The 19,119-nt window shown below is 34.1% G+C and overlaps 1 protein-coding gene and 2 pseudogenes across 1 annotated transcript; all 3 read left to right on the forward strand.

The window, feature by feature from the left end:
• The first annotated feature begins 5,198 nt into the window (after positions 1–5,198).
• On the forward strand, positions 5,199–6,921 carry LOC101841172 (annotated as a pseudogene).
• Positions 6,922–8,431: 1,510 nt separating this feature from the next.
• On the forward strand, positions 8,432–8,551 carry LOC121133574 (annotated as a pseudogene).
• A 5,038-nt stretch (positions 8,552–13,589) lies between these two features.
• Positions 13,590–14,522, forward strand: LOC101835057 (olfactory receptor 145-like). Its single transcript, XM_005069364.1, has one exon. The coding sequence runs from the start codon at positions 13,590–13,592 to the stop codon at positions 14,520–14,522; it is 933 nt and encodes a 310-aa protein (XP_005069421.1).
• The last annotated feature ends 4,597 nt before the right edge of the window (positions 14,523–19,119 follow it).

The following is a 19,119-nucleotide window of genomic DNA, read 5'->3' on the forward strand; positions in this document are numbered from 1 at the left end:
ATCAATTTTGTTTACATATTCATTTTCATAGTATAATTTTTCTCATAATGTGCATAATTTCTTACCTCATAACTATAATATTTTCTCTGTGTGTTCTGTGCTTTGTGTGTGTATTTATAATGAAGATAAGAGTACAAGGTCTAGCCAGTACTCTTCTCCCTTTTCAAGAATTTAGATTGCCAGACTCAAGTAGCAAGAGTCTTTAACTGAGACTGGACTAAGATCATTTCTTTCTCTAGACCCTATTCACTCAACTACAAAACTCATGAAACAAATGTTCAGATTGTAAAAAAACAGGACTAGTAAACAAAGAAAGTATAAATGTACCCATTCTGATTTTATGAAATAATACTAACACACGCACACGCACGCACACACACACACACACACACACACACACACACACACATATTAGACAGCAGTATATTAAAATCCTGGTAGGTAGGCATGAAAATTTTCTATGTCTATTTAAGAAAGATGTGTTCTATTTTTTTATTCATGGATCCTCTGATCTTAGTATGATTTATTCTTCCTTCACCTCTTGGCCTTACTTTCAATGTTACAGTGCAGACATAATGAACATATACACTTACATCTCTATGCACTTGTGAAATTTTTGTTTAACATCACTTTCATATTATTTCATATTGTTTCTTACAAACACATCCTATAATTTTTCTTCTTTTCACTCTCAGAGTCTCTGAGTTCTGACATAGATATTTGTTGATTGTAGCATGGGAAGATGCATTTTGATTCATGTACTCATTTAGATATTTGATCAACCATCTGCACAAAATAGAGAAAAATTATACTACTTTAGCACTTTGTAAGAGTTGCCAGCAACTTCTAGAAATATCCTGTATCCTGTAACTCACCATCATAAATAGGAACACAAAGAGAAAGATGCACATGTTTATTTTCATGTCATACAACATGCACGCAAAAACCTTAAAGTCTTGTTAAAATTTTTTTGATGATTGACTATATTTAAGTAATGAAAACTAATACACAGTTTTGTATTATAAGTAAGATATACTGCTTTTCTTTTTTTCTTCCTGCACTGTGATATTTCATTATTAGTTAATCTGAGCACTTAACAAAAGACCTATCACTTGCCACAATTGGCATAAGAATTACATATTTAAGCATTGATATTTCACTCAGTGCAGATGACTTGTTCTCCTTCGTGAGTGCTCAATGGTTTTTCTGCATACTCCTACCACAGACATTTCAAATACATTTCTTCACCTGATAGAGTACAGAGACAACTTTGTTGTTCCCTTAAGGGTCTATGCTCTTCCCAAGCATAGAAAAGATTTATAAAGTCTAATTATTATGCTAAAACAAATTATATGAAATTCTCAAAGAACAAATAAAATAATATACTTATTTCTGGGAGCTTTCATGGCCATGCAGTTTTTAAAAGTGTGGGTATGCTGTGTCTTTCATTTTAGCTTTCAAAAGATGTATTTTATTGCACTTCAACTTCTTATTAACAACTTTATATCTTACTTTAAGTATATTTGCTGTCCTTATATTAGTGGACTATGATTCACTCTTTCTTTTAATTTTGCCAGTTGCTATAAACTTTTCATTAAAGTAACCACATAGCTTAAACAATAGGTTATGAAGGTGTCTACTTTAATAAAATAAAACCCAAACTGTTATCATACAACACTATTTCTCTTCTGAAGCACAATTTTAAGCCAATGTAAGAACTTTGAACCAGTTCATAAATATTCTTCAAATATAAGTTTTCATCAGTTGTTTACAAAGCCACTGTGAATTTACATGGTATTTTTCAGTGACAAAATTTTAAGAGCTGTGATATGTCTATGAATATTTATTGGGTTAATGATAGAGGCCATCAAGTAATTACTAACTATAATTTACCTGTCTTTCTTTTATCCCCTTCTACAGTGTTAGTCTTTGATCACGTAGTCACATATATTTTTCCTGCTAAAGATCTATATTACTTATCTGTAAGTCTCTAAAAGTAAAGTGTATTTTGGGTTTAGAAACACTGATTTATTTTTATTAAGTAATAATAATATTACCAAAAGCACTACCCCTTTAAGCAATACAGTCACAAAGGTCACATGAATGAAAAATATTCACTATCTAGTTATTTTTAAAAAGCATGGTGGGTTTTTTGTTACAACGAAGAAAACAGTTTCCTTTACAATTTTATTCATGTATAAAATGTACTCTGTTTTATCTCTTTTCTTTCCACTCATATTTTAATATTCCTATCATCATTACTCAAACCTTCTGTTTACCAGAACTTTCCCCAGATTAATGATGTTGGGTTTGTTGTTTTTTGTGATATTTAATGAGGGCCATCTACGTGCTTTTATTAGATAGGCACTATCAACTGTAACCTAGTGGGGCTGCCAGAAACTACACAATTATAGGGACTGTTTCCCCATCTTCCACAATCTATTTTTAGCACATTGTTTAGCAATGAAAGATAGTGTTTATTGACCCTGCTTCCATCCATGCCAGGCTGCTAATGTGAACTTCTGTGTGTGTGTGTGTGTGTGTGTGTGTGTGTGTGTGTGTAGATTCAATTCCACTGTCTACATATGCTATGAGTTTGTATTTTCAATAGATATGACTTTTTCAGAATGTAAAATTTCACTGTCTTCCACCACTTTCTTCTGGCTCAAATATTATTTCTGCTCTCTCACAAGCATTAGCGAAGATGGCATGTATATATTCTTTAGATAATCATGCTTAATCAATACTTTTGCCAGCAATCGTTTTAGTCACTAGTCCCTGTAATTTATGAAACAACCCTAGTTTCAATGGATAATTAATTTTTAATTTGTTTCTCTCTTCTCAAGTCTTTGAGTGTACATCACTGTGAAGAAGATTTGGCTGAAAGTGGCTGACCATGGTCGCATTCACAAATTAGTTGCTGTAGCATATAGGCATAACATAGGAATGTTCTGCTTGCTAAACTATGCTTGATACAGTTTTTTAGAAGAGACACTCAGTATGCTAAAACACTTAAGGTACTGGAATATTCATATGCAATCAATAATCAATATTCAAATAATGCAGGTCCAGAATTTGTTTATTCATGTATTGAGAATAAAAATAAATCTAGGTAAAGAAGAGAGAGCAGGCCGGGTGGTGGTGGCGCATGCCTTTAATCCCAGCACTCGGGAGGCAGAGGCAGGCGGATCTCTGTGAGTTCGAAGCTGGGCTGGACCGATAGCCTCCAAAACAATACAGAGAAACCCTGTCTCGTAAAAACCAAAAAAAAAAAAAAAAAAAAAAAAAGAAGACGAAGAAGAAGAGAGAGCAACATCAGATAGATACGTTTCTGCAATGGAGAATATTTTATATGTATATGTCCAAGTAAATCTCACTTAAAACTAAAACAAGTATAACATCCATGATCTTGATGGATTGGCCCAATAGAAGAACCTTACACATTTACAGCACATCCTTCTTCATTCAGTAATGTCTGGAGTTGCAATATTCTTTTTGATTTTTGTTTTTTTGTTTTTTAAGACAGGGTTTCTCTGTGGCTTTGGAGGCTGTCCTGGAACTAGCTCTTGTAGACCAGGCTGGCCTTGAACTCACAAAGACCCGCCTGCTTCTACCTCCCAAGTGGTGGGATTAAAGGCGTGCACGACCAACGCCAGGCTGGAGTAGCAATTTTTTTGGTCACTGTTTTAAAAATATACTTTCAGTTCAAGTTGTTTTTCTTTTTTATCGAAAACAGATTCTTCTCTGATACAATGCATCCCAACTTCGGTTTCCCCTCCTATCGCTTCTCCCAGTTCTGCCACATGTCCCCTCTTACCCATATCCACACTACCTCAGTTTGCTCTTGAAATAAACAACAGCAAAAAAAAGCAGTTCTCCATGAGACAACATCAAACAGGACAAAATAATATGCAATAAGACAAGGTGAAAGCTCTCATATCTAAGATGGGTAAGACAACTCAATAGGAAGAAAAGAGTCTCAAGAGGAGACAAAAAGTCAGAGATACATCTGCTGCTCCTGTTAGGCATCTCACAAAAACACCAAGGTAACAACCATAACATATACACAGAGGACCTAGTATACACCCATGCAGGCTGTATGCTTGCTGCTTCAGTCTCTGTGAGCCCATATAACCCCTACTTAGTTGATTTAGTCAGCTATATTCTCTTGTCTCCCTTAGTCTTTTTCCAACTTATGATGAATGAAACTAGACAAAATCCTTTCATAAGTGCAAGAATACTTGTACTCACAGATAATAGTTTATTATTTCTAATTTAAAGAAAGTTATTTTATTATTTTATCTAATTCTATTTTTCTTTTCCATTTATAACAATAATCCAATAAATACATGCTTCATTTACTATCCATATTTTACAAAGAAGAATTTAGTTGCTCACATGTTAAATAAATTTTGCAAACACACACACACACACACACACACACACACACACACACACTGGAAGTGTTGGATAAGGTTTGAAAAAAAAATGTCCCCAGAACTTTAGTCTCCATTTTTCTAAGGCAAGTGTATAAAATACTTACCTTATTTCTAAGCATATTGGTTTTAAGAATTAAAACACATAGGCACAGTATCAAGTAATGGTAAAAGCATAGAAGAGATACAACCCGTCAAAAAGAAATTTTGGGGGAGATGGAAAAATCTGTTTGACATAATGTATGTAAGATCTTGAGATTCCTCCTTATAACAAGAAAAAAATGATTTGTAATTGCTTATAGAAACATCAAGAGAGATTAATATCTGAAATATGTTGATGAGCTCCTTGAACAATTTTTAATAAACTAATTAGAAAGTCTGGGGGTAATTTCTACAGAATAGCAACATTTAAAGTGTGGGAATGAGTAAAGACATAAATAATTGATTTTCCTGAAGAGATGAAGATGATTAAGAAATAGGAGTTCAATATTAGCTTAAGAACAAAGGCTGTATGGCCCCAAAGAGAAGGACATGCAAATAAAGATATCGTGTTCTAGCAAGCACATGTCCCCTCATTAAGTTTTCCTTTCAAAGATCTGCACCCTTGGAGGAGACACAGACAGCTTCAATCTTTCATACTCAAAGTGCATCATAAAATTAAACTCATTTGAAGCTTCTGAAGTCACAGAAGTGCTCAGTGTGATAAAAAGAAAGCCGTTGGAAAAGAGCAGCATTTCAGCCTATGAGGAAGAGCTTAGAGGTATGTCTGAGTGGTTTCAGAAAACCAACCTGAGCAACCTTCTTTTAGAAGCAAAGAAAAAGGATTGGAACATGCTGTTTGCCTTCAGAAGAGTAAAATAACTACATTAAGGAATCAACATGATTTTCTTCTTCACCTTGGACATATCACCCGATTTACTTTCTCATAATTCCCACCAGCCAATATCAGGTCTGCTTGTGTCAAATATATCCTATTAAATCAAACGTATATGGTGATAATGACGTGTTTCCTCTTAATATTGCTGCTTTCTGACTTGCATAGTGACTTCACATTGGTGTGACTCTTAGGTTTCTTCATTTCATCTTTTCTCCACATTTTATTCTGTGCTGATATTTGTATTTAACAGAAGAATATACCATACAACCAGGCAGAGAATGTTCAGAGTCACTGGACATCACATTTCAACAAAATCTGCCTCTCAATGGACAGATACCAAATTTTTCTACATGTATCAATTTTCTTAACACATGTGTCTTGCTTTTCTCTATTTTTGGCACAGGATGAAGCAATAAAGAAATCCCCCCTGTTCAGTTGTTAAAGATATCTGCTGGGGTATGAGAATATAAGATTATGAACATACACAGGTTTGTGGTATTCTTCACATGTATTTCGACCAGAGACTCCAGTGGGGAGACATTTTAACTCCATATTACACTAGAGCAAGAAACAGAATCACTTATTTCATGTGGGTTATTTCTAGACATTCTCAGTATGTTCTTCAAGATTGTATATGAAAAAGTAATTATTGAATGCTCTGTGTGTTCCTCTAATTTCAGCATAAATTTTCCCACTTCTGAAGATTCTCTTACCAAAAATTTGCTCTGGCAAATGACTCTATGGTAATGGAATTTGTTCTCTTGGGTTTTACATTCAAGCCTGGGTTACAAATACTCCCTTTTCATACTCTTCCTTGTAATGTATATTATAACTTCATTGGGCAATTTGGCTTTGATCATTCTAATTGTGTTAAATTCTCACATACCCACCCCCATGTACTTCTTCCTCTTTATCTTTCCTTCATTGACTTCTGTTTCTCTTCTGTTATTACACCCAAAATGCTGATGAACTTCATATTACCGAAGAATATTATCTCTTATATGGGAGGCATGACTCAGCTCTATTTCTCTAGTTTTTGCCATTTTTAAATGTTATGTGGTAACATGAATGGCTTATGATCACTATGTGGCTATCTGCAATCCACTCGAGTATAACGTTGCCATATCCTGTAAGGTGTGGTCCTATCTTATGTCTGGGTCATATTTGATGGGGTTTTCTGATGCCATGATCCATACAAGATGTGTTCAGAGATCGTCCTCTGCAGCAGAAACACCATCAATCATTATTTCTGTGACCTCCAGCTTCTGTTCCAGCTCTCTTACACCAGCACAAGTGTCAGTGAGATAGAGGTTTACATTGTAGGGACAAACAAGTTTTTCTGCAATCATCTTTCTTTACCTCACATGGTTTTGTTCTCTCCAGTGTCTTCCAACTAAACTCCACTGAGAGCAGGTCTAAAGCTTTCAGCACCAGCATTCACACACACTTGCTCTCTTGCTGTTGTTTGGATCATATGCAGTCATGTATCTTAAGCGTTCCAGAACAGGGTCTCTGGGCGAGGGAAAAATCTTTTCCACCTTTTACACAATTGTGGTTCCCATGATGAACCATTTCATCTACAGTTGAAAAACAAAGATGTTAAAGTAAAATACTGAGAAGGAGTTTTTGTTCAGACATTAACCCTCTTTGTGCTTGTTAGACCACTGAGTGATCCTGTGAGTAGTATGTGTTCAGATGGAGTTCTTTTGCTGTATTTCATTCTTGCCACAAGGATTAAATTTTATTTCCTAGGTTTGTATAGTTATTTTATTTTTCCTTACTACACACAGTTTTTCTTCCAATCACTTTGCTTTTCAAATCATATATATATGCATATATATATATATCATTGATTATAGCTTTAATAGAGTGCTCACAGATCTTTGTGGAGGGAAGGTCACAATCAATATTCGAGTGACATAAGGTTCCAGCATTCTATATTCAGTTGTATTTACAGCCTCTTAACACAATCACACAGGTTTCCGAAGCCATTGTTTAACACACATAGCTATTCCTGTATCTGCTATTGAATATAATAAACAGCACATCTGTAAAGAATATGCAGTACACATTTATCTCTCGGTTGTTTGATATTTAATCTGAGTATAAATAAGCTCAGTTGTATTTTTAAAATAAATTTCCAACACAAATAATGTGTTGAAACTCAGCTAGATTGATAGTGCGCATATTTTCCAATGACTATCATTTTTTAAAAAAAACCTTCACTCTTTTACGCCTATCATCATTTTCTCTGTATTTCTGTCTATGCTATTACTATTATTTCCTTAAAGAAAAAAGAGTAGAATTTTAAATTTTTGGTTTGTCTGTCCTTGGTTCTTAATGATAGATAAACTGAGTGCAAGTGTGTTGCAGCTTCAATATTTGTTAAAATATACTCTTGCTGTTGTTGTTTTTTTTAAGAGGAGCATGTCTTTAGTGCCTGAATGTTTAGGTAATGATTGTATCAAAGTAGGACTGATGTCTTTAAATAAAAACATATCTGAGTTCTTTTTTGAGAGGTTTCTGGTATTGGGATATGTCAAAGGATACAAGACATGTTAAATAAACAAGACATGTCAGTGTGGAAATTATCCATTAAAATCACACAGAAAGTTTATCAGATGTAATTTTGCTTTATAGAGCTTTAATCACTTAAAACCCCTTAAGTGTTGAGGAAGCTTTGGTTAAGCTTTCCATGATAAACTAATAAAAATCAACAGGGATGTTAGTGTTTCTGATGGATAAAACCAAGTCAAAACAAAGCAAACCAAATACAAACAAAACAAACAAAAAATATTTCCCATGGATCAAACCAAAAACAAAAACACAAACCAAACAAAAAATAACAAAAATACAGACAAAACATGACTGAACCTAGAAATACTGATTTGATGCCATTCCATACTAAGTCCTTCCTTTTATGATTGTAGCAACATGTACTGTTTCAATTACTTTTAGTTTTATAAAATTGATCCTAAGTAATTTGTTTTCTTAATTGCCTTGTTCAAATATCAAGCATGGCTAATTTTAAGAAGTACATCACTAGTCACTTGCTTCCTTAAATGACTCCTACTGTATGCTTAGTTTTTATTGAAGGAGTTATGGTAATTCTTAAGTTATAGCTTCTTGACCTTTTAGCTTAGATCAACTGAAGTGTCTGTTCTTTCAAGTTTAATCCATTTGCAAAACAGTTGACTTGGAAGCAGGTTTTTTTTTGCTTTTATATATCATACCTTTTGTATAATTGTTTACTTAGTTGAATAAATGTGCATTTTTATGTCTTTCTTATTTTTAAATTTAAATTGGAAACAAGGTTGCTTCACATGTCAATCCCAGGTCCCTCTCCCTCCCTTCCTCCGACACCCTCCCATCAATGCCTCCCTTCCCCCTTCCCCTATCCCCATTCCTTTCACCAGGGAGGGTGAGTACCTTCATGGAGGATCTCCATAGTCTGTCATGTCATCCAGGGTAGGGCCTAGGCCCTCCCGCAACAGTCCAGGCTGAGAGAGCATCTCTCATTGTAAGATGGGCACCCAAAGTCCATTTGTATGCCAGGGATAAATATAGATCTACTACCCAAGGCCCCATAGATCGCCTAGGCCTCCTCACTGACACCCACATTCAGGGGGTCTGGATCAGTCCCAAGTCATTGAGACTTGCAACACTAATCATAGGGGGAAATCTTGATGGAATTCATTATTATTCAGTTATCAAATGTGACGTTAACAGGGTAATAACTCTCTTTTGAAAATATACAGTACAAAAATACAAAATGCCCTAAAAACAGTGTCAATTGCTTTTTTAGAGAAGATCAATTAATTCTATAATTTTGTTTCATATTTTCATTTTCTTTATAAAATTCACCTTTGGAAGTATAAATGATTTTTGTAAATATCAAATGGAGAAATGTTTAAAGGAAAGAAACTTACTGGATTTAACACTTAAATTAATTTTTATTCACGTATTTGTATTTCTCAAAAAGCATTCACTCAATTGTCATATTTTCCAACCATTTCCTACTCTTACCATTTTACAACAAAATGATGTTTTTACACATACGTTTTACTTTTTGAGATTACATATCATATCCTTTCAAACATCCGTTTCATCTCTCCAAACCCTTTCATATACCTTCCTTGATCTCTTCCTAATACATGTCATTTTTTTCATTAATTGCTCTTACATACATATATATGCAACCTGTATGTCTGTATAATTTTACTTGTATATATGTTTTCAGAGTTTCTGCTCTCAACACTGTTTATTTGCCTGTGTTCATTGTGCAGACTTGAGGTCTTGTATCTGTCACCTGTCTACTTTAGTCTGTCAATTATTGTAAAACAAAGTTTGTATTTGTTTGAATACTGTACAAATGACTACAGAATATATATGAAAAGAAGATAATGTTACTGATGTGGTCACAAATATGAGTTGCACTGGAAGCCATGTTATCTACTTTGGCTGGAGTATTAGGAAATTGATAATCTGCTTTAAATTTTAAACCCGTAACAAAAAGCGAGTCTCCTAAAAAAATGGCAGCAAAGTAAGTTTCTTAGTAAAACACTGAATTTAATTAATTGACCACTTCCATAAGCAAGCTGCTACTGCTCCTCTGAGACAGTGTTTATTGCAATGGCTATGAGGGCATGCACTCCTCAGGAAGACTGATGAAGTCAGAACAGGCATTACAGTGTGTTCAGCATTATTTTTTAATTTTCTCCACCTTAGTGTAAGATTAACTCAATTAAATCTATCTGAATTGCCATGCTATGCTGCAGACGCGAATACACACACTGATTTCAATTCCTGTTGTTATTCGATGAGTATATAGCATAATTATATGGTCTGTGGCCCTGCTTCTTAACTGTGCAAGCACATTTAGTTATAGGGAGATCTTATTTGAATTTCTGGGCTCTGAAGGAGAAATTTATTGATTATGCCATGAGGGTGTATATATTGATTCATTCACTCATTTACATATCTAAACAGATTTTTTAAAACTTATACATACAACATAGACAAAAATTTTATAGTGTTTTAGCAAATTTTATAGTGTTTAAGTGCCTAACAACGTTTAGTTATACCTTGTTTACTACCAACAAACACAAACTGAGACAAAGATATACACACTAATTTTCATAACATGATATAGTCTAGTTACAATTCATAAAATATAAATTAAATGGGAAAAAGTCCACAAGATAGTTAACTAAAGAATACTGAAAGTAGAAGAAATCATTTTCTTCAGAGGAGAGCAAACAAATTGGATATCCAATATTGAATGGTCAGCCCTGAAAATACATTTGTAAAGTAACATTAGGCATGCTGGCCCAGTTATATTTAGGAATATATGTACATAGACATATATATTTGTGCATGTAACAACAACCAGTGAAAAAGTAGGCCATGAAAGTAAGAAAAAGTAAGGATGGGGATATTGGATGCTTTTTAAATTTTTTCTTTATATTTTAATCTTATGATTCTCCCCCCTCAGGACCTTGTTACTGAACCTGCTTGTCCAGGCCAGTAACATGGTTGGGTTCTATTTCCAGTGTCCGGAAATTTTATTGCTAACTAAGTTGAGCACTAGTTAAAAAATATAGTTGGTATTTAAGGTAAACTGTCCTGGAAATTATGACCTTCTGACCTTAACCTCCTGAGAGCTGGAATTATGAGAATTTGCTACTGGCTTAACAGAATTTTTAATACATTTTATTCAATACACCGAATATTGACAGACTGTGGATGCCCATATGTAAACCATATGCAATATTAATATAATAAGGTTCTGACTCACACAACAGGCTTTGTGAATAACAAATACATGAATGTAAAACATTGGATGACATTTTTCATATGTATTCCTTCTACAATTTAGTTGATGCTGCAAGTGTGTTTCAAAATGAGTTTTATTTGAATAACTAATACCAGTTCAACATCCATTTCTGGTATTTAATATTTATAGATAGTTCCAGCATGAAGCTGCTGTGTACACATTTCAAACACACCCACCTCAAGCCAGTAATCTCTAGGGGTGTTGATAAACCCATTTTAAAATTTCATTTTAAAAGTTTTTCAATTTAAGATATTATCAAATAATAATTAATTAATATGCACAGAGCCTTCTCATAAGTCCAAGAGTACATATACTCAGACAATATTTCATCCTTTCTAATAGGCAGGGCATTATTTGATCTCCCTCCCCTTATTTTTCTAAATCACTACAAAATCCAATGAAAGATGTTCTACATTGACCATTCCTATTTTACAAAGCAAAACCTGAGGCAAGGAGATGTTCAATAACCTCTCCAAACTATCATTTTAAGGAAGTGGATAAGAAAGAAACAAAATACAGACCTTTTAAATTTTTAGTCCTCATTCTGCTCTTCAACAGGTATAGGAAATACTGAGCCAATCATTAAAGTGTTGTGTTTAAGGAGGGTAAGAGGGACATTCAAGTAGGAATTTAGAGAGAGTGTAAATCTTAGAAATTACATAGCATATTACAGTTATTTTGTTTTTGAAGATTGAGGAGAATGGTTTGGTTGCAGAGCACTTGGCTGGTGAGTATAAAGTGCTTAGATCCACTTCCCGAGGTCCCAATTAAACAAAATAATCTGATTTGAGAGAAATGTTGTAAGAGATAATATCTGATGTATTTTGCATCAACTTGGTAGGGGATTGTATGTAACATAATTAGTAGAGACTGTGATCATTGAGAAAAAGAACCAAAACAATAGCTATCCCTGAAGAGATGGAAATGATTGGCTGCAGGCCATTGAGAATTGGCTCAAGCATAGAAAACATTAAATCCCCATAGAGAAATGTGTACACCACTCAAATCCCCAAGATCTGAGTTACCCAGCACAGGTTAGAATGGATGTGCTAATAGCTCCTTCCCTCTTTATATCTGCTGTCTGTTCCTGAGAAGACACTGAATAAGCTTCTACTTTGCATATTGCCAAGTGTATTGCATTACTAACCTCATCTGAAGTGTCTGCTCAGTGGCTAGTATGATAATAGACAATATGTTCCTTTTTAAAATACTTGAGTGGATTAAGGATTACCATTGAAAATGATCAAGTTGGGAGTGTTAGAGCATTTTTTGTGACACAAGCCTTTGGAATAATAAGAAACTCAACGATACAGAGCCTGAAATTGCTCGTCAAGGACCTCAGCAGTAAATAATGGATAAGTAATAGACTAGCTTTGTAAGCAATCATATTACATTCTTGATCTTTAAAACAACTTGATATGTATGTGTAATGATATATGGAAATAATTTACCTTTAAGGTGTATATATATATATATATATATATATATATATATATATATAATTTCCTGTTTTCAAATCACCATGAAATAACTTTTCAATGAAGTTAATTGGTATATGCTCCTTTTGATTCACTTGGAAATAAATTTACTGTGAAGCTAATTGGCACATGCATCCTTTTTTGGGGGGAACCTTTTGTGTATCCATATGTAATGATACTTTCTATTGTATCATGTTAGGAAATTTGGATATACAATGTGACATAGATACTTTTCATTGACACATTGAAAGTCTAGAAATTAACTATGTTGGACGATTGAATTTTATTTCATTTTAACCAGAATCATCTAATTTTCTCTTCCTGTATTCCAACCTCCAGATTCATACTTCTCCTTGTGTGACTATAACTGAGAATACACACAAAGAGCATTAAATATAATGTGTCCCCAAACGTGTTTTGTTAATGTGACTTTAAACTGATTCTGTCCAAGGACCAGAGTTTGGCCATATCCCTCTCATTTTATAAAGTTCTAAAATCCAAGGGAAATTTCTAGATAAATACCACAGACAAGCAAACAGTCTTTTAAAGAGTCTGTAGATACCTGTTTTGTGAAGCTCAGATTAGCAAGTTCACTTTAAATGTACAATTCTCACGTGAAACCAAATGCAACTGTACATTCCTACATTCTGGTTCTTTTGTTTTATATTTGAAACAGGATTCACAGTTCTAACTCGCCAGAATTCACTCTGGATGGATGGAAAATACAGGTTACTAAAGCTTCTATTTGTATCAGGGAAGATATGAAACAAAAAGAAATAGTGAGATGAGGTAAGGGCAATGTTGCTATAAGCATCCCACTTCTCCCTTTCCCTTGACTTCTATTACAATCACCATAGGATTTGACAACACTGCTCTCAGTTCTGTAAAACAACTGTGGCACGTTTCGCATGATTCTCTAATATCACCATTTTTGTTGTTGTCGTTTCACAGGATGTCTTAGAATGGCTGTGGCAAATGTCTCTATGATAACTGAATTCATTCTCTTGGGGTTAACAGGCCAGCCTAACCTCCAAATACTCCTGTTCCTGCTCTTTTTAGTAATGTACATGATAACAGTATTGTGGAACTTGGCTTTAATTATTCTCATTGTGCTGAATTCTCACCTTCACACCCCTATGTATTTTTTCCTTTGTAATTTATCCTTTGTAGACTTTTGTTACTCTTCTGTAATTATACCCAAAATGCTAATGAACTTCATATTAAAGGAAAATATTATCTCTTATGTAGAATGTATGACTCAGTTTTATTTATTTTGTTTTTGTGTTGTTTCTGAGGTTTATGTCCTGACATCAATGGCCTATGATCGCTATGTGGCCATTGGCAATCCACTGTTGTATAATGTTGCCATGTCTCCCAAGGTGTGTTCCTATCTTATGCTTGGTTCATACTTCATGGGGTTTTCTAGTGCCATGATCCACACTGGATATGTCCTGAGACTGACCTTCTGTGATGGAAACACCATCAACCACTATTTCTGTGATGTCCTCCCTTTGCTACAGCTCTCATGCACCAACACTTACGTTAATAAGATAGAGATTTTCATTGTAGCAGGAAAAGACATCATTGTGCCCACTGTCATCATCTTTATCTCTTATGGCTACATCCTTTCCAGCATATTCCAAATGAGGTTCACTGAGGGCAGATCAAAAGCCTTCAGCACTTGCAGCTCACACATAATAGCTGTCTCTCTGTTCTTTGGGTCTGGTGCATTTATGTATTTCAAGCCCAACTCAGATGGACCAATGAATAATGCAAAAGCATTTTCAATTATTTATACCAGTGTAATTCCCATGCTGAATCCATTACTTTATAGCTTGAGGAACAAAGATGTTAAAGATGCATTAAGAAACACTCTGAGCAAGAAAATATTTTAATCAAAATTTCTATTTGTTTATAGTCATAACAGATTTTCTGTGTTTGATTGTTATGATCTTTCATATCAGATTTTGTTTTTACCATGTAAAGGAAAACTGGAGGTTTCTTATTTTCAGTTTTTACTTTATAGTTGTTTTTTGTTTGTTTGCTTGTTTCCTTACCCTGGGTAGAATATCTTCTTTGGTCATTTTTCTTCTTTTAATAATAGGGCAAATTTTATTTTACTTTTCCATTTTCACTATAAACATTGTCCTTGGAAGTAGTGAATAATTCTTGTTATTGTTTAAAGCAATATGGCCAAGTATTGGTGGGGCATGCTTTAATCCCAGCACTCAGGAGACAGAGGCAGGTGGATCTCTGTGAGTTCGAGGTCAGCCTGGTCTAGAGAGCTAGTTCTAGGATAGCCTCCAAAACAATACAGAGAAACCCTGTCTCCAAAAACAAAAAAAATACTCTGTCATTTGTATTACTTTTAGAATACTGGTAACATTGCATTTGAAGATAATATCATGTTTTAGACATCATCAATATATGTATATTTATTACGTTATGATGATTCTTAAGTTTAGTTATATTAATAATGTATGCCACACAGTTCCAAGAATAAAGGTTCCAGAGTCATACATTATATTTGCAAGTTCCATCCATTCTATCATCCTTCCTTTCTACATTATTTTATTAGTTTTATTTCATAAAATTGGTGTCTTAAAACATTTTACTTTTTTCTGCCTGGTACAGAAATCCAGGAGAAGGATTTTGTTGCCTCAGTGCTTCTTCAAGAGGACATTGTGATGTTTCTTTCCATTTGTAAATAGCATGAGTTTTGTGTCAGTGTAGCTGGCAGATGACAGGTTGAGGACATGACTTCGTTTGCAAAATGCATCTTAAATATTTTACATGACTTTTTGTTAAAATGATATGGTTTTAGGAGAGTGCCAAAGGCATACACAGACAACAAATGAAAAAAATCTTAGCATGGAGAATCATCAATGAGAATTCAACAGGAATTTGTTCTCATTTTGTTGCTCTACAGAGCTTTATGGCTGTGATTCCCCTCCACTGTTGATAAAGCTTTGTTGGAACTCACTGTCATGATGAATACATATCAAAAGCATTTTCAGAAATAATAGCAAATGTGGATCCTTTTGCATGTAATGAAAATCATAGAACTTTTGATAGTGAGTTACAACTGTTACTGAATTAATCAGAAGGGATTTGTGAAGAAATAATGCAAAAATAGAAGTTCTACAATTTTCTTTTGTAGGAGACACTGACTTGAATATTGCAGTCGTAATGAATACCCTACAATGCCTAATACTGTAAAAATGACTAACAACCCCAGTCTAGAGAGGTATTAGGTCTGTACATGTAGCATAATTCTGATGGTTAACTAACCTGACATAGCAGACTGCCTCCCAACCACCCATGCTTATAAACAAAACAAGCTTGCAGCTTTAATCAGAGAAGTCAATTCTTACAATGGGTAGTGATAAAGTGGAGACTCATGATTGTACAAGATGTAGAGAATAGGCAATGATTATTGTCATGACCTTAAATAAGTAATTCATATCACCCCTGTAAGACTCAGATTGCATTGAGGGAGAGGAACAGGAACTATGTAAGAATCAGCAGATAGGGTGAAGGGTTAAAAATGATGTTCCCCAGACATACACAACCACTGTATCATCTTTAATGGGTCCACACAAGACCAGATAATCAGTCAATAAGACAGAAAGGTTCACAGAGCCCTACTTTTACTTTCATCTATTGGCTAATGACAGATTCTGGTACAAGAGGAATTGCTGCCTTTAACAGTATTCACATTGTTGATTCCACCAGGCTTTAATGGTTAAATGATAATCAGAGATATGCCGTTGATCAATTTTTGTGGGTCATCAGACAAAGTAAATAGACATGAATGTGAGAAAGATAGATTTGTAGAGATGGAGTTAGGGTATGCTAGGAATGTAGGAAGTGAGTGGTCAATACATAGCATATATGATTTTGGTTTATGCTACTTACTGTGAAAAATGTTGTAAACAGGGTAAGAAGACCTAGACAGAACTCAATTACTCCTGCTTTTCATGCTTCCCTGTGTAATTTCCATATGCAATATAAAAAATAAAAATCTGTTCAATTTGAGAACAACAAGTATTTGAAAGATGTATTTGGTGAATATGACAAACTGGTGCTGTGTTTCTAAGGGGAAAATAGCTGATTTTGCTTTCTTCAGAGAAAGCAGGCCAAAAAATGCCTGAGCTGAATATTCTTCATCTGATACATACATCGTAGTTAAAATATTTCCTAAGTGAAGCAACCTTGTTTCTAATTTAAATTTAAATTTTAAAATAATATATATATAAAATAAAAAAGAAACAGTCAAAAATATTTCCGAAGATAATTGTAATGCCATATACACGTGTTATCTACTATCCATTAAATGTTTAGGTATTAAAAAACTGGACCTAGGTGAATTGCTGTCCTTTGCTTTGTTTTAGATGCCAAGTGATGTTTAATACTTAGTTTATGCTCCAAAGTGACCATTTGTTTTCCTTCAAATACATTATCATCTACATGCTTGGTTTCACTGGATGATTTCTACTTGTAAAAGACCTGAAATAGGGGAAGACATTTTAGCTTTTTATAATGTACAATAGCTGTTGGAAAATTGTTTTCTTCATGAAATATAAATTTGTATCAGTAACAGCCTGTCTTTTGAGAGCCTTTGTAGACATTACATGAGTGTGCTCACTCATGACAGATTTCAATATTAGTTATATATTAATTTTACTATTACACAAATGAATTTTTTTATTTTATTTGTTTTTTGAGACATGGTTTTTCTGTGACTTTGGAGGCTGTCCTGGAACTACCCCTTGTAGGCCAGACTGGTCTCAAACTCACAGAAATCCACCAGCCTCTGCCTCCTGAGTGCTGGGATTAAAGGCATGTGCTATGAATGTCTGGCACGCAAATTAATTTTCAATAGGTCACTAATGTATAATTTTAAGGACCTTACAATCTTATGTTTCATATTCAGGAATTACCAACTTCTCAAATGATACCACTATTTTAATCTTGTAACTTAATTTTAGAAGTGTAAATGCAGTTTACACAGCTTGTTGAGAGAAACATTTAGGGAAAAAAAGCTTAGCTGATATGGTAGTCTGTATCATTTCATATATTCGATTTTTCAAAGGAGGTAGTGGTTTTTGCATGTACTTTTCTTTAATAACAAGGGAATGAAGTGCACAGTGGCATCATTACAGATGTTTATAGGAAATGAAGGTTTCTACTTTACTGGGAAAACTTGGAGTTTTAGGTCTAAAATTAAAATTATCTTCTAATATAAAGACAGCAAAGGGAATTCCATGATGAAGCTGTGGATTTCATTAACGGACTTCTCTGAATGGGTTCTATTGCTGCTCATGACTAATGTTGCAAAGGCCCTATGTACAGCCTCCAGGAAGATTAAAGAAGTAAAGCAGACACAGCTATGGGTTTTGTGTTTCATAGTTCCTCAACCCCTGTCAACTTTTGAGCCCATTTGTCCACTCCTCTTTGCCAGAATTCTTATGTAACTCTACAAGCACAACACTATACAAAACAAATATCAACTATGATTGTATGTAATGGGTTTTATAACACTAATTATGAGTTATGTGGTTCTCCCTTTTTCAGTGCAAGCACATTCAGGCTGATATATCTTTTCAATATTTCAGTCTCTAGGCTTTGCAGAAGCTATTTTTTGTATGTGGCATAAAAATGTGCTAATTTATTTATTCATTTGTATATTTAAAGATATATCCACAAACAATATAGACAAAACTTTATAGTATTTTCTTACTTTGTAACAGTTATATTGTTAGCAACTTTTACAACTATCTAATATATCACTAGCATATGTAGGTACTCTAAAAGGTAATGTCAATTTTCTGAATGAAATGGAGAGCTGCATCATACATGGAACAAATTCCAAAATCTTTTGTCAAAAATAGCTGTGAAGATGTTGAAATAATGTTCAGTAGGATGACATGAAATTGTATGTCTCATGACTTGTTTTCTTTTTTACCTCCAATATTGTAATATTTCAGTTTATTAAACACTATATGAAGTGTTTCAATTATTTTGCTTTGCACAGAAAATATGCAACATTCATCATTTCAATTTACATCTTCACAAAGGGGAAAATCTGGTTGAGCAATTATGTCAAACATCAGTGGAATTGATGTAGTGGAATTTAAATGTTATGGACTCATTTGTTAGAAATTAGAAACCTTAAGACAGGAGAGCATTAGGACAATACCATGGCTTGATTCCCTGTCACTAGACTTTATATTGTATCAGTGATCATTTTACAGTGGTACTTGAGGGCAAGTGGCATATATTTTAACAAGAGAAATTTGTTTCTTGACTCTTAGGAACACTCAGTGGTTTGTAGATTACTATATGGAAAATATCAGACTCTTTCTGATTCCTGTTCTATGATATATTTCCTTTCACGTGTTGTCCCCATAGTTGCTGAACAGCACTGACCAGTTCTCTTTTCTCAGATAGGTCATTCATAAATGCAGGTCTTTTAATACAACACAACTC

Source organism: Mesocricetus auratus, unplaced genomic scaffold, assembly GCF_017639785.1.
Source record: "Mesocricetus auratus isolate SY011 unplaced genomic scaffold, BCM_Maur_2.0 Super-Scaffold_100022, whole genome shotgun sequence".
In the NCBI taxonomy this organism is placed as follows: domain Eukaryota; kingdom Metazoa; phylum Chordata; class Mammalia; order Rodentia; family Cricetidae; genus Mesocricetus; species Mesocricetus auratus.